This window comes from Lepisma saccharinum, chromosome 17 (assembly GCF_977018435.1).
Source record: "Lepisma saccharinum chromosome 17, izLepSacc3.1, whole genome shotgun sequence".
NCBI lineage: Eukaryota > Metazoa > Arthropoda > Insecta > Zygentoma > Lepismatidae > Lepisma > Lepisma saccharinum.
The window spans coordinates 11,566,264-11,591,692 of NC_139245.1; the positions used below are offsets into that span (position 1 = coordinate 11,566,264).

The following is a 25,429-nucleotide window of genomic DNA, read 5'->3' on the forward strand; positions in this document are numbered from 1 at the left end:
TATATTGCCACTGCATAAACACTTTTCTTTTACAAGAATTAATGTTTTTCAGTTTTATCACATTTGCAAAAAATCAAGGTCCTTACCTATTACTCATGTTTTAGTACCTATGACATTGTTAATATAGGTAAAAGAGCAGAAGGGGAAAATGAATAAGCAAGAGTCCCAGGTTGAGTCTCCATTTTTCACTTAAATTTCTACATGCAAATCGGAACATCTTCAAATACATAATAATTTCACTTTGGAAAAATGGAAGGTGACACAGTAAATAACATCTATTTACGTCTTTGATTTCAGTTTTTATTTCTCATCAGAGGCATAACACAGATTAAAGGTTTCTTCCTTAATTTTTCTTTTTCACAAAAAAACTACAAGCCTTTATACGCATACTATTTTTGTCACACAAGGGTTCAATGTAATTATCACTGATCTCTAACTTGTTTTTACCTCAGCAAAGGTTAACAAACACTACATCTCCCCTCACCATCATCAGAACACAATGGCTTTTTTTTTTAAATATATGTGAGCACTTCATAGCTATTTGCGAGTGAGAACACACCCATACACACACTCATACGCACACACTCACATGCTAGTGCATACCAACTTCACCACACAAACCAAAAAAATTAACGTCTGGTATAAAATCACAAGAAAACACTCAGAAAAGCTCACGTGCTTGTCTAATAAAAAAAAATCAAACGGAAAACTACAAAATTTTCAAACGTTTGTAGAAAGATATTAAGAGCGAGTTACATGAAACTGACACTTAAGTAGTAAATAATTATTCGAAAGTATAGACACACAACAACAAATTACAGTTTTTTTCAATGTTAAAATAAAACGAAAACGCACTCATCTCGCGTGATAGCTGATGTTTCATTTGTACATCATATTAAAAAGAAATACACACAATTCTTTTAACACTATATCATGCGCAATCCTCCATGGATGATTAACAAAACTTAGTGTCCGTGTCTAAATATACGCATACATTGCTCTCTTGAGAGCATTTATAAGTAGTTGTTAGATTTTTATCACAATTAATATGCCAAAAATGTATGTTATGTAATACTGGACATTAAATATCACAATGATAGTATTGAAATGTTTCATGCTTCTTTGCTGATTCCAGCTCCTACATCATTTTACAGTAATAGTATTTAAAGTATCTAAGTTTTTACCTTTAGTACTAAATGCAAAGTGCAAGACACACTTATGGGAGGGGAATTAGGTTTAACAATTTACTATCTCAACACTGCCATCAAAATGAATATAGGAATGAAAGGACAATGGAATCACAAGGGTGGCATACATGCAGATATTATTATTTTTAATTACATCTTATACATTTCATGTATTATTTTCATTGCAGTTTAATTGATTTTTAAGGATTATAGTAACTGATTAAATACTGTTTGAGCTCTTGTAACCAATTGGGAAAGGTTATCTTAGTTGTGAAAAGATATGCTTAAATTTTGAAACGTTCAACTGAGGGTAAACAAGGGATGTAAATAAAAGGTATCTGTTTTCATCAGCACAAACAAATATATATTTCTTTAAAGCCATAATGGCTATCTTTTAAAAGTCTATTCAAAATCTATATAAAAAGTATATAGTAAATATTTTGTGATAAGTCACCATGAAATAGGAACTAAACTTTCACAATAATTTCTGTGCTTTTATGTACACAGATAAGATTGGTTCATCCAATTTGGTTTCACCATTTAATTTATGATTTTTTAAAAAAAATTATAGTAGTAATTCTGGTAATGAACACGTTCACAAAGCACACAATATGCGAAGACAATGAGCTTATAAATTGTGGTGCATCAATGATTAACACTTGCACATCAACCAGTGTTGAAAGGCCTATTGTTTTGTTTCTTGAATTCACATTTCACCGTGAAATGGCAAAACTCAGAATTCAATTCTGATTCATTTGTTTTTGTCGTAACTGAACACTGCAAATTTTACATGTCTCATACGTTCAATATCATAAAGTTCAAAAATTGAGATCACTTAGAAACGTATTTACACTATTTTACACTTAAAGAAGCATGAAAGCATTTGTTCATTGCCTTACATCGCTGAAATTCATATCAGTAATTGTCATGGAGTGTTGTTAATATCTCACTTAATGTCTTTAAAAACATTACATTTGTAAAGTTACAGAAACATCTGTGTACGTAACCGATCAAGACATGACACATATCACATCAACTAATACAGATTTTCAAATTAAAAAGAAATTAAGATTTTTTTTAAAAAAGCACGATACACATGGTGCCATATTTGATGTTGTACTGCATGAAAGTTCACAAACAAAGTTGATTAAAAAAATAAAAACTGGCAATGGGGATATACATATAAATATATATATATAGATTTGAGATTAAGCTACAAAAGTTTCATGATAGTAAAATACTTTGGAAGCCTTCAACATTATTTAACAAGCAACAACATTACTTTCTTCCTATCACGTTAAAATTATCACACTATAAACAGGTATAGGCAGATCCTGATTTGAGATTCAATAGTGAGCAAAACATTTGTTTGGGGCTTTCCAAAATACATTGGTTAGAGAGAAGGGGATATTTTGGCAGTCACAACATTTTCTAAAACCCCAGTGTACATTAAGTACTTCTATTTTTTCAATCAAAAAATAATTTTGCAAATTTCTTTTGGAATTCTACAAGAACTTTAATTAATTTACGTTCCTCATCAGAAGAATGGAGCAACAATCAACAACCATCACCTTCTGTATGAAGTTTCACACAGATTTCAACAATGACCTGCACAACGTACGATTCCTTACAATCGTTACCAGGTTTTTCTCCAAAGATATTATAATATAGCAACTTTTGCTTATTTTTCCCTACATTCTTCGAATATTCTAAACACTTCTTTCTCTCTCGCATGTTTGCACACATATATACATACACACCACGCACACACTCAAACATACACAACATATCACAATACATGATGCTCTAAGTATTTTCATTAAAAATCTTTTTTTTAACCTTTAATTATAGTTTCAATCTTAAAGAAAAAATGTTACAGGGACTTGACACACATTTCAAATTATGGACACTTATTTTTCCTTTTTAATTTTTTTTTTTTACTTACAGCTTATCTTAAATCTAACAATAGTGACACTGGTATAACACTGAGCACACCTTTTTTTTCTTGTTTTGAAAGATAATGAAATGTTAAAACCTGCTCACTACCATACATGGACATGCTTCACTGTCGGTGAGGTTCTGGCATTTACGAAATGGTACTCATGAGCCGTTCTTTCATCCAAGAAGAGACCGAATCCAACCGTTGTTCAAGTCCAGCATCCAAAATACTACCTATCCTCGTGTGAAGAATGCCACATCTAGAAAACAGCTGATGAACAGAGAGTAGAAAATTGTTATCCCGGGGAAGTGGGATTAAATGTTCCTCTTTGGGACTTCATGAGTAAATTGTGATCACCTCTCGGCCACCTCCACGCACCATAAGCACTTGAGATAAACCTTCTGTGAGTGCTTCCAGAAATTCCATGTCTAATATGCAAGTTAAGGATGTCTGTAAAGTAGGATTTACTATTGAACTATTGTCAACCACTCTGCATGCTTGTAGGACCCTACATTTGAGATTTTTTTTTAAAAAAATTCAAATCAGTTTATTGCAAGGGCTCTTCAAATTGATTTTTCCCTCAATCCTCTTTATTCTATAAATAGGGGCATGCATATTTAACTTTTGACGAATACACGAAATGTGAAATAACACATTCTAATGTTAATTTTTAATGTTTCTGAAAAGTGTGAGGTGCATTTTCGTACCCTGTTTTGTCACGAAATGATGCAAAATGCACTGTAAAAAGCAAAATATACTCGTAAATTCGAAATTTAGAGTTTATTTACCTATGCGACACTTTCTGAAGTTTGAATTATTCTGCGAGTTAAGCAATTCACGGAAAATTGATTAATTCTGCTGTAAATATTTGAGAAGCAAGAACGGACCCCTTTATACAGGAATAAACTTAATACTCTGGTAACTATATAAATGTGCTATTAGAAGGGATATGTTTATTTTGTAATAAGTGCAGTTTTTAAATCAAATTTTGAATTATGTTCACAATTTTAAAACTAAAATGTTATTTTATATACTGATTTTGTTTCTTTTTTTTTCACCGCTATAACACCGAAATTTTATTTTATTTACCGCTTTTGAACCCGAAATTGACTCAGTTTTTGTACCGAAATTTTGCTTTTTTTATTTATCAGAAATATGTGCCTCTACCTATAAAGAATAGGATACCATAATTTCCCTTCCCAGAAGCGTGCAATACTTTGTGGCAAAAAACTAGGGCTGAGCCAATATCATTTTGAACAAATACTGATGTCGATACTCTCATCGATTCCTATGGATATCAATACAGCTCACCGCTCAGGAGAAGATCCCTGACGGAAGTCAAGTGACGTAGGGGCAGGCAACTCCACTATTAGTGTTGGGGTAGTGCAACCTGGGTCAGAAACAAGCACTGTGATCTCGCTGTAAGCTCTAAGGCTTGATTTACATCTACGCTCAAATCACTGTCCACACACGGTCAGTGGGTATCTACATTAGCGGTCAAGGTATGACCATCGTCAATCTGATGTTGATATCTTGGTTACACTGATTTTTTGATTATTTTTTTTAAATAAAGAGCCTGCCGATTGTACTAACTACAATGTTTAAAATATTTTTAACGACGGAATTGGCTGTTACAGCACTGGCATTCAAAGAAAATTGCAAAAAGAAAAAAAAGAGAATTGCGAAAGCGAAGAATGTTTATTTGCACTTACAATGTGCAAAGCTACAAATGTCAACAATGGTAAACATTACTTTGTCAGTATAGGTTTGGCTGATTGTTTCATTGTTGATGAACAATTGTTGATCATTTCTTTTATTCGAACGTTTCCAACACAACACAGCTAAATACTGTACAGTATAAACAATACAAAAATATTCTGTATATTGAAAAATACTAGCAACCAATAAGAAATAAACAAATTCATAATTCAAAACTAATTGAATTCCTGATGACATTCATATCAAAATCATCGAGAGTCACATTACAGTGAGGTGGCCTTTTCCTAATCTTTCCGGGGGAAACTAGTTTTCTCATCGGTGACCGATCCTTCCATTCAAGCGATTCTTTCGGAATCCTCTCGATTGTCGGCTCCGACAAACCTGTTGCTGCAGAAGCACGCTTGATGCGCTGTGTAATTGGCAGCAATTATTGCTTTTCTTCAGATTCACGATCACAGAAATCAATAACTTTGCTGACAATCTCATGCACTTCACTATGCACATTAGCACCTTTCCTCCTCACACCTGCCATATCTCGTAAAACACCATGAAAACCACAAAAAATCCCCGAAAATCACAATTAAACACCCACGGACAAACACTTCCACAACGACAATGGTTCCAGCGGAAGACTTCATGCTACCCCTAAAATTTGCAAATAGACTGGTCTTCCCCTATCCCTCCGCATGCCCTCTCCCCTCATTTGGGGATCTTCCCGTGAGCGGTACTCGTATAATTCCAATTTAAAACAACAATGGCTAGTTACCGAATCATACTAACTCATCACATTCCTTTAATGACATTAAATAACTCCCAAGTTATTATCATGTAGTATTATAACACTTTAAAATGTCTTACAATGGTGCATTTTACTCGCTATCGATTCAAATAAAAATATATAAATAACTTACGTGAGTGAGTAGGAATGTTTCAGAACGACGTTTCGGAAGTCTGTACTACTTCCTTCATCAGGTAATAAAATAGAAAACTTTTTTTAACCAGCGAAGACTTTCATCAGAGTTTTTATGCTGTCACCGTAAGTTTTTTTTACCTTTTCTATCCTCAACCTGAATCCTCATCTTACGATTTAACAACGCGGTACCATGTTTGGCACCTAAAGTTTTTTATTTTATTACCTGATGAAGGAAGTAGTACAGACTTCCGAAACATCATTCTGAAACATTCCTACTCACTCACGTAAGTTATTTATATATTTTTACTTAAAATGTCATGTGACATTTGTTAAAAAAAAATTATGAAAACTTCTGTCTAGACTCAGATGATGCAAAAAAAAAATTTTTGAAATGTTGCAAGACAAAGTGTTGTAGTTACACCTAAAAATTGGTGGATTGTGTGTCTTTTTCAATTTCATGTAAACATTATTCATTATTTTGGTTTGCGTTGATAAGGAGGGGGAGAAAAGCAACATTTATTAAAATAACGCTTATTTGTCTGGATCTGCTCTCCCTTATTCTCTGTCATTTGCAATAAAAACAAGTCACTGCGGTATTGGCTGATACCTTCACATGAAAGACTTTTACAGAAGGGAATAAATTGAATCAACAACACTCCCTCCCTCCCTCCATGCTTTAATGTAGATAAAACAAAAGAATTTCACATTCACGACCTTCATCCATATGATGAACTTCACCATCATCTGGCCCGGAAACAGCCCAGCATGATAGTAATCCTGGTTTTAAAAATGTCCATTTTTCTTACCCCACGAGTGTACAAGCAGGAATTGAAAAGGACTGATTTATTTTATTTCCACAAAGGCTTTACCAGGTAGTTATTGGGTTGATGCGTAAGTGCGTAGCGATTGTGTTTGGTATGGCAACACTGCGGTGTTAGAAGTTTGTTTATCGTTTAATGGTCATCAATTGGAGTGGCATTGTTGTGCATTGAAGTTTACAGATTTGAAGATAGACGGTGTCATTTATGGGCTAAAGAACGATAAATGTCCAGTGAGGGGGGAATAAAACCTTTCTGACATATTCTTATGTCTGAGTTTAACATAGGGGCACTGGCAGCAGAGGCGTTCCCTTGTACGGGGAAACCAGGTCAAGAAAATGGTTTTGTCATTACAAAGAGGGGGTCATTTTTGACTTAAACATTTCTCCACATTCAGGAAGACTATCGGGCTTCAATGAAGACAGTTGGAACACTTTATTCCATGAGGATCCACATCAGTCGAATAGATAACACAAGTATGCATTTTGAAACTTTTTATCTGCTTCACTGCAAGTAAGAACTGATTTACATAAACGTATGTGTGCTGAATTCAGATTTGCTTTCAGTTTTCTCCTATCACGTCATTTTCTTTTGTAATATAGTTTTAAAATTAATATACATTAATCAAGTTTGGAGTATTTTCAATGAAACTGAAGTATTACAACAAGTCATAGGAATAAATATTTTATACAAGTTTTGTCATTGATGTCAGTGCACCATCATAAAGAGAAGTTCATAGAGTGCGAGTGAACCCTAACAGATCAAACAGAAGATATTTTGCACCGTTTCACTGAGCTTCTACTGTAATTGACAGAAGTATCTCTCTTGAGGCACCAGCAGTGATCAGCCATCATGGCCTCATCACTTTTTGCACCAAGATTCTCGGGGAAGTAATCCATATGACTATTCAAGAAATGCAACTTAATACTCATTCTGCAACTTAACAATTTCAAGTTTTGTAGCATTTCGTCAACAATCTGTTCGTAGTTTTCTGATTTCTTGTTGCCCAGAAAGTTTTCACATACATTTTTGAATGACATCCATCCTGGGTTTTCCACTTCATTCATGCAGTTAGGGAAATGTTGGTCTTTCAAAATGAATGCGTATCTGTGGGTCATCAAATACACCTGCCTGAATTTTGGCTTCAGATTTATTTTGAAACTTTGACCTCAGATATTGAAGGACATTGCTTTCCTGGCTTAGACTTGTTATGAATTGCTTCATGATGCCTAACTTAATATGTAGTGGAGGAAGGACAGCTATATCTCTAGGAATCAAAGATTCACTCACAACAGTTTTCTGTCCTGGTATAAGATCAATACGTTTTGGCCAGTGTTCATTTCGGGCTCTGCTATCTCAGAAACACTTAGTAAAACCAGTTTGTTGACCAAGAACAATTGTTAACACTTTTAAATCAGAGCAAACAATCCAGTTATGCTCGTTGTACTTTATCTTTTCCAACATGCACCTCAAGTTTATGTACGTTTCCTTCAAAACTACTGAATATCCTAGAGGTATTGAGGGCAGCAAGTTGCCGTTATGAAGCAGTAGTGCTTTCATGCTCCTCACCGAACTGTCAACAAATAACCTCCAATCAGCAGCATTATACTCGACTCCAAGGGCTTCAATCAAACTTAACACGTTATTGCAGTACACCAGTTTATCCACCTTTGAAAAAAAATTTACAAGTTCATTTTCCCTATGTCTGTACCAAGCAAACGTAGTTCCCCGAGCAAGTAAATTCTTTTCTTTGAGTCGCGATCCAAGAAGTTCAGCACTAATTTTGGGTAAATAAAGATCTGTAACTAAATCGTTTAACTCACCTTGTGTGAACAGATGAGAAGAAGGTCCACTTGTTTGAAATGAAGGATCATGTTCGTGTTCAGAGGTCTCTTCTGATTCACCATTGTTATCTTACAGTTGCGTAGGTGCAGGGATTGGCAGTTCATCACTGTGTGGAAGGGGGCGGATGGCTGATCTAAGATTGGGATATTTCACGGATTTCTTGTTCTTCTTGTTTATGCCTTGCACGTTACATAAACAGAAGTAACAATCACTTGTGTGATCTCGAGGTTCCAACCACACCATTGGACAACCAAACTGCAGTGAAGCGTGTTTTCCTTTCACCCACTGATTCATGTTCACTGAACACGTACTACATACGTATGTAATGAGGTGCCCAGGCTTTGTCTTGATCGCCTAGACGAACACCAAAATATGCCAAGTAGGCCTTTTTGTAGAAAGAAGTAATATTTCTCCTCTGTGTTGGCAACATATAACTTCCACAAGTGTAACAGAAACTATCGGGATGATTTCTACATGCCCGGTGAGATATTTTTCAGCACCACTTCACACTACAATCTCAAAACTAGGTTTCCTCGATAAGCTCACACACAAACACATATAGACCACATGAAAGCAGTTAAATCCAAGACATAAAAACAGTTCAACAAGTGAGCAGCATTTCCCAAATGAAACTAACAAACGCCAGTGAAGAAATGAGTATTTTCTTCACGTGCATTTTGAAACAATAGGTAGACATTGTTGTATCAGCAATACTCGGGCATTGTTGGAAGCCAATATCAGGGCATTATTGAAAGTCAATATCAGGCCATTGTTGGATGCCAAGTTTCTTAAAACAAAATTGAAATTAACTGCAAATTACTTAAGTAGATATATCCTAACTAATTGTCTTATACTAGCAAAAAGGCGGTTTCGTTAGAAATTGAAAAAGCGTAAAAAAAAAAAAAAAAAATCTGACATGATGAGAAGGAACGAAATGTCATTTCTGTCATCACTGATGGTAAGCTTTCTGAAAATGTAATTACTTTTGCTGAAGCAAATTGGTCGCATACTTGTGTAATTAGCAAATGTAATAAACTGTGACCATTCAACCATTGTGCGACATTTGCATTCGTAAGGTTCAGGATACTGCAAGCTTTAAATGAAAATAACCAAATCAGCGAGGTCAGAAAGACAGAATCAAGTGCTGCGACATGATAATGCACACCCACACTCCGCTAACATGACAAAAGCTGCTATCCAGGGGCTTGGTTTGATAGTTATTCAACATCCTCCTTACTCCCCTGGCTCTTGCACCTTCGGATTGCTACCTTTTCAGCTCTCAATCCATCAATCTTCGAAGAAGCTCATTTGGTGATGAAAATGATCTTCAAACTTAGCTTGAAGATGCTTTTAACCCCGAATCAGCTGGTTTCTTCAGACGTTGAGTTGATAAACTGCCCCAGCGTTGGTAGACAGTCATAGACAATGAAGGAAAATATATTACTGATTAGTTTATGTCTTTTGTTCATCTCAAATTAGTATCAAATAAAAATACTTTTTCCACGGTGAAAAAAAAAAGGTACGAACTTATGCATCAACCTAATACGTGCCTTCGAGAATTTTGGATGCAGCTTTCAATTTACCTACGCCTTTCATCTTGTCAATCATCTGCTTCCCAGGAGATTGGGAGTTTGTCCAGCATTTCTTGGAATATCTATATGCAGAACTTGTGCTGGCCTTCCAACCCATCACAAGTAAGGGTGAACGAACCTTAGAAAAGGAACAAATGTTGCTCTTGGCCATGCTGCTAGCGACTCAAAACAACGGTATTGGTGGAAAACCAATGGTATTAGCTAATACCGAGACATCAGTATCGTCTTAGCCCTGCACAAAACCCAACCACAACTGTCTGCAGGAAATAGTTTTACTTTTCGCAGCACTACACATTTAAGTTTTGGGAAAGGAAAATTCTGGATTAATTCACTGAAGATACATACCTGTCTCCATGAACAAGTGTTATAACAATCCTTATTTGGAAAATAAAATTTGAATTAGATTAGAAATACTTCAATATCTAAAAATAGCTAAGGAAACATATGCGAAGGAAAAGGATACAGCTAGCATCTCTCTCCATGCTTTTGTCCTTGGGTGGGCCAGGCAAGTTAATTATGACTAGCTTGGCTTCATGAGATTTACTTAAAATTACTTCATTTAGTTTAACAGCTGTGTGCATTCGTCTCAAATTTGACTCGTCTCTGTAAAAAGATAAATCAACAAATTTAAAAAAATACTGAATGATTCAATGGATTAAGAATATTTCCTTCCGAACTATGACATATAGTAAATGGGTCATTGACTGGCTGTAGTTAATGGTTTTGAAATTGGACAATAGATGGCAGTATAATTCAGCTTGATAAGTTGGGTATTAGATATATCCTGCACATGTGCAGCTCAGCTTCTGAAAATGGCAACCATGCACAAGGTGTGTAATCACAGGAGTGCTTTTGTGCATTTTACGTGGGTGATCTCCTGCAGATATTCATACGGAAATAATGTCTCTTTATAGCAAGAATTGTGTCGGTAAATTCTTTTACGGATGCTCAAAATTTATCAATGAAAATTACTTGTGCCACTGAGATTACACTGAATGCAAATGTGCAATGAGTGGAGATGACTCAAGTATGTCCCCTTAAATACCTGACATGGTGCATAAGCGGCTGCATTTCCTGTTGGTTCGAATTTGCAATGCAATCTGCAGTGGTAATAAAAGGGAGTTTCGTTGCAATGTTTGATTCTTCACTAAGATAGTAAGAACATTTTGTGCTATTGAATAATATAATCCATCAGGGCCACGGTCTACCTACAGATTGGATTGGATTGATTTGGTGTTTTAAATCCACTTTATTCACAGTAAGACTAATCGGGACTGGGCCTACATTTTAAAGTGGTATCCGAACCACTATGTGCCTCCACTGGGTATCGAACCCGGGACCCCTTGATTACAAGGCGGTCTAGCTACGGACTCCTGGCCTCACTCCTACCTGTCAAGGCAGGAGAATATTCAGTCAGTTACGTTGTAATGTGTGGTCAGTACAACAAACCCCCAGTCGTTGTGGTAGGTTTTCATGACCAGATTAAGCTAGTCCTTCGTAGCTTCCCAGGTGGGTGGTCCAACATCTCAGGAGAAAAGTTGTTACACTTCTCCCACCCCAGGATACTCGAACCTGCACATATCCCGTGGCTGGAGCCCAAAGCATAACGCCTTAGCCCGCATGGCCACTGTGCGAGACATTGAGCTATTGAATACTCCCTATTATTGTGATGTTGATGAATAATACACAGGAGAATGTATATATGGAATATTCTTTTAGTTCCTCAGATAAACAATTGCTGTGCAAGAATGAAAATAGTGCAGCAAATTTGCACACTGACAAGCCTTAACATTGTATTTTTTCCTTGAGCATTTGGTTTTCATATGTGCACGTTGTTTGACTTACTGCCTGCCAGTGTGCAGTCATTGAATATGATACTCCCATTTCTTACCTCACAGAAAACATAAACCATATTCTGCTTATTAATGAATATGCATATATGACCACTCAATTAAATTCTTTCAACCAGGATCTAAAGAAACTTTATTATTTTCTAACTACAGTAAAACCTCGTTAATCCAGATCCTGATAAGCCGGACGTCGCTTAATCCGGACAGGCAAAATAAAAAAATAAAAAAAGCAGAATGCAAAGTTTTAAATGTGGCTAGAAGTCAACAGAAGAACTTCCCAAAGAAAAGGCAGCCAACCACTGATGAAATTTGGTTTCCCGCAGACTTTGTACTGTACTGTATAGTGTATTTAGGCCTATGCCCTTAAATACACCATAATAAACGTATTTTGTTGCTTTAAACTGAATTTTAATGCACTTTCTACTGTTCTTTTAGGTTATTTCAGTTAATCCTGACTTTCGTTAAACCGGTCAACTTATTCCCCCATTAGTCCGGATTAACGAGGTTTTACTGTACTTGCAAAGCTTGCTTCCATAGAAGAAGGAGATTGAAAATTATTGTTGGGTTTTCAAATTATTCAAGCTGGATGTATCGAAACTAGGAAACTAACAGTGTGAAAGGTAACATATAACATAAACAATGTGATTTCAATATGCTTGCCTTTTGCGACACACAAAATGTCCAAAAATTACTCAGTTTTCCTCCAAGTACTCTTCAGCATTATCAGGGAGGTCTAATTTTATGCCAGATAGCATAATCTAAAACAGGGCTACCATACAATCTCTTTGTATAGAAAAGGACATCTGGGCAGGTTTTAGTTTCAGAGTAAAAGAAAAAAATGTGAAGTTTTCTATGTATTAACAAAAAAGAAATGAATACATTAAAAATAAGCAAAGCAAATCACATGTTCATGAGATGTTACTAGTTCGAGTGTGAATACGATAGCAGTGCACTGAGGAGTAACAAGTTTAGCTGTGACAGGTCAATCAATCTCACATCTCTAATTATTTTCAAATTGTAATATTTATTGTCTTGTCGAAACCACAGATCATAAGAGTGACTTTTTCATGCACTTCTCACCCCTTGGTACGATCAGTGGAAGGAGCTACGCTAGCAGCCTTTTCAACCACCTGGCCGGTTTCAGGTGGAGACATCCACCGAAAGGAAAGCAGAAGACCAACATGATGGCTGCTACACAGGTTGAAAGGCTATCCCACGAAATTGATTTTTAAATTTGATTGTATTGTACGAAGACTGGCACGTGCTAAAAAGGAACACAATCTGGTGACAATTGGTGATTGATTTCTTATGTTTCTTGTAGCCTCCTGCTATTCTTGAGGGACGTTAATTTTTTCCAAGTATGACTCTATCATCAAGATGACATTCATGGTCTAGAATTGATCTCTAGAGGATGGGGCTCATGGGTTATCAGGGGGAGCTTTGTAAATCAAGTCCATTTTTCCAAAGTTTGACAGTATTAAATGAAGGCAAATTGTGTGTGTGTGGGGGGGGGGAAGGGGTCATGAAGTGATATAAAGTTTAGAAATATACAAATACTACATTTTTCTATATCTTTTAAAATATCACTTGAAGTGTTAATTGAATGCTACTGAAATCGTCCCTTACTACACACTCCATACTACTTTTGATGATAGATACGTATTTATATCAGACAAATATGGACAATAGTCAATCATAGTGACTAGCGTACATTCCACACTTTTCTGAAGCAATGAAATCCCCCTTCGTTCCCAAAACAGTTTTGGGAACTGTTGAACTTTGACGCAGATATGGAGGGAATTTTCATGATGATGTCAAAGTCACAGATTTCTGTCTAAACGGGAGGTCGCAACAGACAGCAAAGGTACAGCTCAAGAAGCTCCCCTACGAAGAAACTTTCTAAAGTGTAGAGAAGAGCATCTTCTAAATACTTGCTGCTTTTGTTCGTGCTCTTTGAACTTATTCTTCACCAAAGTTGTGAGCAAAATAATATCTGCTGTCTACATTTTCAATCTTCACCGAAAACAAATTATACAAAATAGTTTTATCTAATGTCAAGGGGGCTGACTGCAGTGCCAGGAGGTACTGTCTGGCTACGGGCCTGCATCTTATCTGAGGTGATGCACCACATTTCTTGTTCGAGCCAGGAGAATATAGACAGTGCACACCCAAAGGTTAAATCGACAACATGCATAAAATGAACCACATAGAACAACATAACAGTTCTATGCAAAGAACTAAATTGGAAACAGGAAAATCAAAGAAGCGGCAATAGCCCGCAAGTCGATAAGTCATCCCAGTGTAGGAATTCCTTGGAAAACAGAAATAGTAAAGCAGAGCAAAAGGTAGTGGTTTCCATAGTAGTGCACTAGGTTTGTAGTAAATTCATAGACTTGTCATAGGCTCAATCCCCACCAGTAGCAAAAAGAATTGTATTCACCTGAAAGTGAGAGAAGAGGTGCTGTCTTGAAACACACGTAAAATCACTGAAATGTCCAATTAACATTGCATAACAATTATTTACTGCATAGATTAATACAAGAGGCAAAGCATCATATTTTCTGTTTTACTTACAGCGAATGCATCTTAATATCTTCTGCCTTGCATATATCCTTTTCTTTTTCTTCAAGTTTAACCTCATTCTGCTTCAGTGATTCTGTGTTTTCTCCCTCTCCTTTGGCTTCACCCTAAAGAAATACACATAAATTTAAAAGAACATGAGCAAAACATATTGACCTTGCATTTTGAAATTTTTAATCTGTAAAGGAACAATTAAAATAAACAAGTGGTATTATTTGTCTTACCATTTGAGAGAAATGCACCCATTACATTTTATTATAATTTGGCACACACAGATCTGCTACTGTAGAAACTTTGACCATGACTTGAACCATTGTGCTACTGATCCACAAACTAAGCTTAGTCTTGGTTTTTGCTTCTAATTTCCCCACAGGTAAGGTTGGGTAATATGTGCTGTCAGTGGCATGCCCAGGATTTTCGAAAGGAGGGGGTTAGGTATTCCTTTTTTTAGTAGTCAACCCTCATTTTGCCATCTTTTCCTGCATTTGATGTTCTTTTTTTTTTAGGAATACTGGGCCAAAGGGGGGTTATAACCCCACCAAACCCCCCCTTGGGCACGCCACTGTGTGCTGCCAATCCCCACCCTTTCCCATTTTAACCTTTTTTTACATTTGCCTGTTTTAAGCTATATGATGTGTAATTCTTGTGTGTTATAAACCCCTATTAAAACTTGAGAAAGGTCCTGGATATAGGGCTGAAACACTGAAAGAAATTTCAGAACAAGGACCACAAGTACTGCTTCTGTATACATAGGATATCCAGGAATGTTTAGTAAACATCCATTGAATATCCCCTGGATATCCATATGTCCATCCAGAGGACATCCATAGGATATCCAGAAAGGATATGATTTAGACATTCCCTGGATATTTTTGGGATAAGTCTTGGACATTCTGTGGATCATATTTGTACATGTTTTGAACATTCTATGTATCATATTTGGACATGTTCTGGACAATCCATGGATCATCATTAGACGTCAGATTTTAGGTTTTTAACCTATTTTTTCCCTTACAGGTTTGTAATAAATAATAGGTTATGTCAGAGTTTAGTTAAAAAATGCAACAACCAATGAAGTTTATAGTGTCTAAAAAACCTATTTTGCTTGTTAGAACCTATTTTATTCATGGTGGTTGCGGTAAACGCGGTTTGAATTACTTACGCGGAAGTACGAAATCTTCTAAATTTCACGTAAGTAACCTATTTTAGATTTATGCACCTAAATCAAGCCTTTTTTTTAGGTTTTTATATGTTTTTAAAAGTTTTACAGGATTTATATGTCACACACAGGCATTTGCTGTTTGATCACGAAAAATCAATAAACGTCTTTGAAACTTACTCTCTGTCGATTTCCCTTCATTCCAAGTCCATGGTGATTTTTCAAAGCTCTAAACAAAGCAAAATGTCTGGTACCACTGTTACCTGTACAGTCCAAAGTACAGTCTTGCTCACTTTGGTGCTTTGGGGAATTCACACCTTGCAAACTAACATTTCAGCATTGAAGTATGCACCACTAACTATGTTTTTGTTGTGCGGAATTTGACTGGATAACGTGGAAAACAATTGTTGCCTAACTACAAGGCACGTCCAGAAAGTAAGTTCCGTTTGGTAATAAAATTAAATTGTGTACAGATACAGAAAAGTTATTTATTGCACAAAATTCTACAACTCTTAAACTACTTTTCCACATAACTGCCGAAATTTTGCAGGCATTTGTCATAGCGTGGCACAAGTTTTTGTATACCTTCTTCATAGAAATTTGCCGCCTGTGTCTTCAACCAGTTGGAAACAGTTTCTTTCAGCTCGTCGTCATTGTTGAAGTGTTGACCGCCAAGGAAAGACTTGAGATGTAAGAACAGATGAAAGTCGCAAGGGTTGTCTGCGATTGGTAAGTACTATATGTCAAGAAAGAAAATGTTCGGTTGATGGTGGCGTTGAAAACAAGACTTCAAAGATGAAAAAGTGATGTGCACAGTGTTCTGGGACTGGAAAGGCATCTTACTCATTGATTTCTTACCGCGTGGTCAAACAATCACAGCAGATGCTTATTGCGAGACACTTCGCGCAATACAGAATAAGCGCCGAGGATTGCTGTCAAAAGGTGTTGTTTTCCTTGGCGGTCAACACTTCAACAATGACGACGAGCTGAAAGAAACTGTTTCCAACTGGTTGAAGACACAGGCGGCAAATTTCTATGAAGAAGGTATACAAAAACTTGTGCCACGCTATGACAAATGCCTGCAAAATTTCGGCAGTTATGTGGAAAAGTAGTTTAAGAGTTGTAGAATTTTGTGCAATAAATAACTTTTCTGTATCTGTACACAATTTAATTTTATTACCAAACGGAACTTACTTTCTGGACGTGCCTTGTATACAGCAAGGAGTGGATTTAATAGCAAATTTCCAATGGCAAGTTCTGCCATCACCGTAGGGTTAGGCAACACACATAACGTTATGCAAGGTAGTGCATATTTCGGGATATAGGTGTCCCATTTTCATTGCCGGTGACTATACCTAATCAGTATTTTTCAGGAATTTTGAACTATTTTAATTTCTTTGAACCTAACTTAAGATTTTTAGGACCTATTATAGGGTCTGTAGAACCTATTTTAGGATTTTTAGAACCTATTTTAGGAACCTAAAGCACACTTTTTAGAACCTAAATATCTGAGGTCTAATCATCATACTTGGACATTCTATGGACCACTTTTGGATATTTTTCGGATATCAGTGTGACTTTGTTCACATGAACGGGACGTTATCTGGATGTTTTTATTTGATGGTGCATAAGAATATATTCTGGACTAGACTTGCACCTAATCTGGACATTATCCTCATATTGGATGAAAAGAACATTCCTGAACTAGATTTACACACATGAAAGCTCTCGTGCACACATATGTCTGAAACAAGTACTCCCTGTTATCTCTCACACTTGCACACAAACACACACACCTACACATCCAAAAAATGTTATACATTCACAGGCATATTCATGATGAGAGGAATGTGTTCCGAATTTGAGGTCATCCCTCACTAACGCATTTAATCACTGCAACGTCCTGAGTCCAAACTGGCATGGGGAACAAGAAACAATGGTAGCATCTGGCCTTGTGTGCATGCGTGATTCGCTGGCATGTAAACGACGTGATGAATAGGTGGATGTTTGCTAGTTATTTGAGACTGCATCACAGAGTTTGTGCACTAATATACAGTGAGTGACTTGGACACTATGAATGAACCTTTCATGGATATAAAACATGTATGTCCATTTTTTAACAACACGTAAACATATACTATATATCCCATGAATATCTATCACTGGAGATCTCATGGATATTCAGGATGGGACATACTCTGGATATCCAGTGTGGGATATCCTATGGATGTCTAATGGATATCCGTATCAGCTGTAAGACTGTGGAATCAGTTGCCAGAAAGCACTAGAAGAGTAAGCTCAGTCGTTTCCTTTAGCAGACGTGTTCGCCACTCTCTTCAGAGTAGCCGTTAGATCTTCCCCTGTCAAGCAGACTAAAGGGCATATGCAAGTGAATGAATTCTTAAAATACCTTGTAGTTACTTAAATACAATTTTAAATTTTGCATTCTTGCTTTCCATATTTCATATTTTGTGTGCTATATTCAGGGCGTTAAGACTTGTGTTACAGCACCTTCAATATGCAGTGTGGAAAACGGCACTGTTCTGGGCTCTCTGGAAGGTACCACTCAGGTATGATACCGCTAGAGGCGCTGATGTCTGTTTCGCTGCATGGTATTCGTCTGCTTATAATGGAAGTAAATGGAGTTTTCGCTGCAGCGCCAGATTCTTTTACATGAAGCATTTCTATGAATGTGATAATTGCTATGATATTTGGTAAAGTGGTCACGAAGATATTAATGAACATTCTAGACAGTTGACCACGTCCTGTTATCGTTATACTTTCATTAATAATATGGGAGAAAAATAATACGCGTGGAATGCTCTTGGTAACTAAATTTTTGTGTATGAATTAGGTTCATTATTATCATCATCATCATTTCTTTTAAAGATATACACACGAAACATTTGTATTTTTGATATTTACTCTCTTTTCTTCTGCTTGAAACTAATCATGGTGATGATAATAATGATGATTACATGAAACGACAAGAGGAAACCCACAAAACTTCCTTAGTGCCATCGACATGAGTGTAAGGAAACTTTCAGACCAATGGGACAACCGACACGGGATGTTCACACTGATGTGACTAGTGACACAGACACTTCCAGACTGTAAAATAGCATTCATTGCGCATGAGGGTCCAAACAGCAAACGACACGTTCAGCACATGTTCATATATCGTATTCACGTGCTACTTGTTACTTCAGTCGGAAAGCTCCTTAAAGGAAGGGTACTCAGACTGAAGGGGGAGTTCCCAACTACGTGACAAGCGACATGGTTCCTTCCGTCTATTAGCAAGCGTTTGCTGTTAATTGTGCGAACAACAGATCTAGGCAACACGACAAGCCACACGTGTCGCTCAAACTGGGCCATTTCCTCAATAGCTTACAATGTGTTGTCCTGGTTTGTTGTTCATGCATGTGCGATGCAATGAGTGTCTTGCATTAGGGAGATTGCACACCAAAGCGACAAACGGCACACGACACGTATCGCTTGAGGATTTCACCAACCAAACGCTTGTCTGAGCTGCCCGTCATGCTGCTACGATGTGAAATGTTGCTTTTGATTGGCTTGTTTCCAAATGACATGTGTCGCATGTTACTTTGGTATGAAAGTTGCCTTGGACAGAAGAACCCGTGTCACTTTGGTGTGAAATCCCAGTATCTTTTGTCGCGTTCCCCCCCCAAAAAATCTGCCAAAGATAATTGATTGATTTGCTTTATTTTACTTCACTTTTTGTGCCACTTTAGGCTAATTTGCGAAGATAGGGATGAGTGATGACATGATGAAATTGATGAATGGACACTCACAAACATCCATGCCCAGGCTGGGATTCGAACCCGCCAAAGATAAGTGTGAACATTTGTTATATACTCTGGAAGAAAGAAAGAAAAGTTTCCATACCCCATCATTCCCTGACTCATCGTCTTGATCCTTTTCCTTGCCAGGTTCTTGGAAACGAACTTTTGTTGCAGTCTTTACATCACCTTTATGATGGTTGTCAACTATAGCTTGCACCTACATAAACAAGAGCATGAAATCAAATCTTAAGTAAAAGTAGGTTTTATTAAACTGTGAATATCTCTTAGAAGTAATATTAATGCTTAAAGCCAAGAACAGTATTTTGAAAGGATTTTCATCAGAACTCCATGGTTGTGAATTTTTTATGGTGTTAAGATTTTTTTGTTTAAAGTTTTAGCTTGCTTCAGAATATTTAGGTATGTATAGTTATTTTATAATGACATGCATGTATGTCAGTTATTATTTTATATTTTATACTTCAGAAAAGAACAACATGAAACCTGCGTTTACATTATTTGCTTGTGTATTCATTTAGCATTTTCTTCATTCCACTGGCGTAAGCAAGGTCACCAAAATTACTAGAATGCCAAATAGATGAGAGAACAATGCAAGTATCTTTTTCACATTTATAAATATTTCACAGTTTTTTCAGCTTCTCAAAATATGAATAATAAAAATTACAAACAGAAGCAAATCATGAAGTAAGACTTGAAGCTTTCCTGGTGACGAATGATGAAAAGATTCTCTCGGGCTATCGACCAGGTGAGTTGTGGAAAAAATTCCAAGCTTTCAAGAGCTAACGTCACTCTCATCTTCAGGGTAGAAGTGCAACCTGGTGACGTTAGCTCTTGAAAGTTTGGAATCTTTTCCACAACTCACCTGGTCGATAGCCCGAGAGAATCTTTTCAACAAGCAAATAATGTTATATTCTAACTTTAAGAGTCTAAATATTGTAAAATTACATTTGTTACTGAACAAAATTACACACACAGATTCTGTTTAAAATTTTAAATGATGCATCTCGTGCTTACACTCCCACTTTTCCTCACGAGTTTAATTTTCTGTACTTGCCACAGAATTTTAAAGTGATGTTCATACTTTATCCAATGTGCACATGAAAATGAAGGTGTGTAATAAACCAAGCAATGCTTGTTTTAGTTGATACCACATTGCATCAAAATACTCCTTGAACATTTCCTTTGTTAAATATATCTAAGAAAACTGTCTGCATAACACTGTTGTGCACCATACCTAATTACTTAATTTTCTGTCACAATCTCTTTTTATAGTTTATATGCTGTGACATACTTCTGATTTTACCTTTTTATATTACACAATGTTTTGAACTGCAGTAAATTACACTAAGTTTTAGAATTGAATGAACATCAACTTTCTAATTTGGTCTGATGATGCAAACAAGGCATTTGTGAAGCATTACCTGTTACAAAATAATCAATGTGCTGTTTATAAATATATAGTGAATAATAAATACTTCAATTGAAACTGTACAGTAAAGTTAAATATGTTTAAATATGTTCTATTTATTCACAAAATGCCAATTGAAGTGATAATGTTGCTTATTTCTAAGACATAAGATTATATTAAAATAAGATCATAAAATCTTTACCAGAAACAATATACTTACTTACTTATATGCGTGAGAAGACTTCAAAATGAACATTAAGATAAGACACTCACACTTAACTGTGTATCTATCTACATGCAGGTTTGCTTATCCTATTCCATACCATGCCATACAAAACACATATGCACACGATTCTTTCTAGCATTTTCATAAACATTAGCTGGCTCAGATCTATGCATTATTGAAAATGCTCCGAGACAGAAATACTTAATTTTATGATAAATGATGCGAATAAGGAACATTTATTGCAAACACACCAAATGGAGTCAGATAAATTTACTTGTAACTTATCTCTGCATATCTTTCACAACTCAAATATTGTACATTTATTCAGGAAATAAAGCTGAAACTTATTTTGCTAATTTAATGATTTATCTCCTTCACTTAGATCTACAACACCATTAACTAAGGACTTTTTAAAAATGTGGCAAAGCTTATTCCACAGTAAATTCAATTCCACAACTTTCTGTAGATTGAACCATTACACTGTCCATATATTTTGTGTAATTGTTTGAAACACAAAATGTCCAACATCAGAGTTCAAAATTATAGATACCCAACTTCAAAATAGCACCTGCCTTCGAAAATTTTAGAAATCGCAATTTACTTTTCATTTGTAGCCATCGTTCATGAAGCTATCAAAAGTAGCTATATAAATAAATGTCAGTGTGTTCTATATATGTATAATCACAAGTAACTTACCTTAAGAAATTACATTCGAATCAAAACAGGCACAATACAATTATGAGTTAAGAAGTATAGGACTGAATCAAAGAAAACACTAATATCAATAATTCGTCTTGTAAGAGGTAAAATTCTTCTCTGTGCTTATCACTTGTGTCAAAGGCACACAGATGGTTCATTAAATTGTCAATGTCGGCAGGGTAGCTACGATTTTTTGACTGAAATTCCCCGATATTTCCAGGTTTTCCTGCCCAAAAATGAAATTTTTCCAGACATGTTTATCATCATGATTTTTACTTCTGAACATTGTGTTTTAAATTAAATATATAATCCGTTAATTATTATGAATATTCACTTTCACAACTTTTCTTTTTAGCAAATTTCATTCTACACACACAAGAACACGTGAAAATTCGAAGAGTATAAAACGTAAAATTACAATCGGCATCAAATGTATTGGGTGCTACAATCACGTGCATCTAGCCTTCAGGCTAAGGTAACAAAGGTACATTATTTCACCATAAAAGATCTCCACAAATTAAAAAAAACAACAGAAAAAGTTCATAAACCATACACAATTTTTCATTTTCTGGCGGATTTTTAGTGTCGTAGAAAATGCTGCTTTCTTGCTTACATTTATAAGTACACAGCATCTGGAGAAATTTTTGTTGCATATAGGAATTCTATAGGAAATGCCAACAAGACTAAGATCTATAAAATAACAGATGATAACCTCATCTTCACGAATCTTTCCAATAATTATGATCATATTGTCAATGTACTTTAGTTATCAATCAGATATCTGGACTGCAAGTTTTACTTTGATATTCTTTCTAATATCTAGTATTATAAAAGTAAAAATTTATTACAGAAATTTGAAGGACCATAATTTTCCACAAGACTGAGAATAATAAGAACGAAAGAAACAAGTTTCTGAACTGAATCTTTTTTGGGAGCGGAATCACAAGAACAGAATCCGGAAGTGGAAGTGAACTGCTTGTTCATTTTGCAACTTTTTCTCTTGCAGACTCCAAAATGCATGTAAATTCCAGACTATGTGCAAAATTCCCTGACATTTCCCTTATTTTTCCCTGAGAAGCCAAATTCCCTGACATTTCCCTATTTTCCAGGTTTTCCAGATGAGTAGCAACCATGGGCGTCGCCGGAAATTTTTGCAGGGTGGTCGGGCTAATGATTAAAGTTGAAGAGTAGAAATATAATAAGTATTATTACCACGGTTATAAATGTTATTATACAATAATAAGTACTATAAACTAACAATTTTTTTTTTTCGAAATAATATTTTATTATTATTATTATTATTATATAAATGGGGAGACTCGATCCACCAAACGATTGAATACAAGCACAACTATTTTCCAGTATTTCTTTTGCATTTTATGCAGTTAGTATCTGAACGTGTTTCGATATTAACTTTTGCATGTCTCGTTCAAGAAAAGGCTTCAAATGTTAGCGGAAATTTTTGTTCATAACGTTTGTTGTGTGACCTCTCACCTACAACTGTAATTATTAGAATTTTGAAAACTGTGGAACCATTTGTTGTTTGGATCAAATGGTAGAATGTAACCTCGTTCCTGTATTTACTCTCAATGTTTTCGATCCAATGCATTTTTACTTTGATTATTCTGTTCGAATACTAACTAAATGAACTTTATTTCTGTTTTTAACAATAAGAGTAACAAACTTTTGGCTTTCTTGTATCTTTAAATGAAGGATGTCAATTTCCAGGGGGGTCCACCGATCCATTCGATCCCCTCCCCCTCCTCCCGATGCCCATTGTAGCAACGCTGGTCGGTTACAATGTAGGTGCTGTGTCATGAGCAACATGCTCTCAACGTATTTATGCATCATACCCATAAAATACCCATCTTGCATCTTACACAGAGTCTTCAAATAGACAACCAAAGGCACCAGTGGCCCTGTAGCATTGAATTATAGTTAACTACATGGTTTTTCATCTTCCCATGAAGAGATTTTCTCATGAAAAACCAGTGGCAATTCGTCAGTTTATAGCAAAATATATCTAGCAGTCATGTATTTACCGAAGTGCTGCTCAAAGAGCGAAATTTCATTTTTAACTAAAACCACATCCTTCAAACATTCATACAAAACAGCATGAAGATGCCATTTTGAGTTCTTTATATTGATTCTTGCCTCCTTCCTGCAAATCAACTAATTTATATGTGCATTTCATGAATTAATGCCATTACAACTTCATGAAACTGCCACGCCATTAAAAATAACTAACATACTTTTCCTGATGAGCTACGCTTAATTTTTCTATTGAAAAATCTGGGTTTTATCATATTCCTGTCGTCACAATTGGGGTACTTGATTGTTTGTGTTGATGGAAAGTGTACATACATTCTTGAACACGCACGCACGCACACTAAATATCATCCATTCATTAAGATTCATTCACAATGAGAAAGGTGACGACTAACCACATACACAACACCCATTCCATTTGTTCCGATACGACTGTATTTTAGTATATCTAACAAATCATGCATTTCTCATTCTCGAAAATACTATAAAACACATGCCTGATTTATACATATCAAACCAGTTTGTTAATATGCAATTACATACAGGCAATACATACACCTACACCTACAAAAAAAAAATCATAAATGTTTTCCCTAGGCTATGTAATCCATCTACACATGCACTTTGTACAATGGACAAATTTACAAATTAATATAAATCATACATTCAAATACTTATAGAAGTAAAAACCAGTGGCAACTTGCGGTTTTTTTGAAGTGTAGGAAGAAGTTAGGTAAACCGAGGAGGGTTTGGAAAATGAGTTCAATAATAGTCACAGTATTGCTTGTACTATCTATTGCATTTAGAATGTTAGCTGTAGCCCCATGCACGAGGTAGAGCAAGGGCCCCTGCCCCCCCTTGAACTATCAAACATTTAAATGTGAACGTATAAAAACCCACAAAAATAACTTTGTCCCCCTTCCTGTTGTCCTGTGGTTTGAGGATAATAAAAAGTGCTGCTTAAACTCTAAAATTACGCTAAATACTTCTAAATTGTGCTAGGATTTATTATTACTTTTTTTTTTTTCGGGTAACTGGAACTATGGACCTACATTTCGACTTTTCAACTTGCGTTACTTAACAGTTATGAAATATTGTAATTTTTTCCACAAAATTGTTTACAATGGCTCAACAAACGAAATGAGTTCTTCATAGAACTTAAAAAGGTTTGAGAAAATTGTTTGTTTACCCCTAAGTTTCTACCGATATCCTGCCCTAAAATTTCCCTACGAACTAAATAGGGCAGGATAAAGGAAAGATAGCGAATGGATCGCATCATGGTTGTAAAAAACTGTCGCTGGGTCAGCACACTCGCTATCGTTTGAAATATGTCCGCCGGTAAAGTAGAAATTAGATTTGGTCTTAATATTATTTTTATTTCCTGAAAATATATTCCTTTGAATTCGATTCACTCTCCCAGGGACTGGCGTTTGCAGATTATGCTACATTTCTACCATTATCTCAAAAGCAGGGTGCTAGGTGCCAACGAAGATCAAACTGTGCTAGGTTTAGTGCCATTTAGCTGGGGTTGGTATCGCTGAGTGAGGAAAAACCTGCAAGCAAGAGCAGTCAACTCTTGACAATAGCTAACCTAGACAGTTGTACGTACATTACGCTCGTAATT

The 25,429-nt window shown here is 35.9% G+C and overlaps 1 protein-coding gene across 3 annotated transcripts in view; it reads right to left on the reverse strand.

Moving 5' to 3' along the window:
• Positions 1–278: 278 nt before the first annotated feature.
• kcc (solute carrier family 12 member kcc) overlaps positions 279–25,429 on the reverse strand; it is a 390,816-nt gene continuing 365,665 nt past the window's right edge. For all 3 annotated transcript variants that reach the window (XM_083138922.1, XM_083138920.1, XM_083138921.1), the window contains 4 exons: positions 19,509–19,622; positions 14,438–14,550; positions 10,477–10,616; positions 279–3,554 (listed from right to left, as the gene is read on the reverse strand). In XM_083138922.1, coding sequence (XP_082995048.1) covers positions 3,463–3,554; positions 10,477–10,616; positions 14,438–14,550; positions 19,509–19,622 — 459 coding nt within the window. In that variant the 3' untranslated portion in view covers positions 279–3,462. The remainder of the gene's footprint in view (positions 3,555–10,476; positions 10,617–14,437; positions 14,551–19,508; positions 19,623–25,429) is intronic.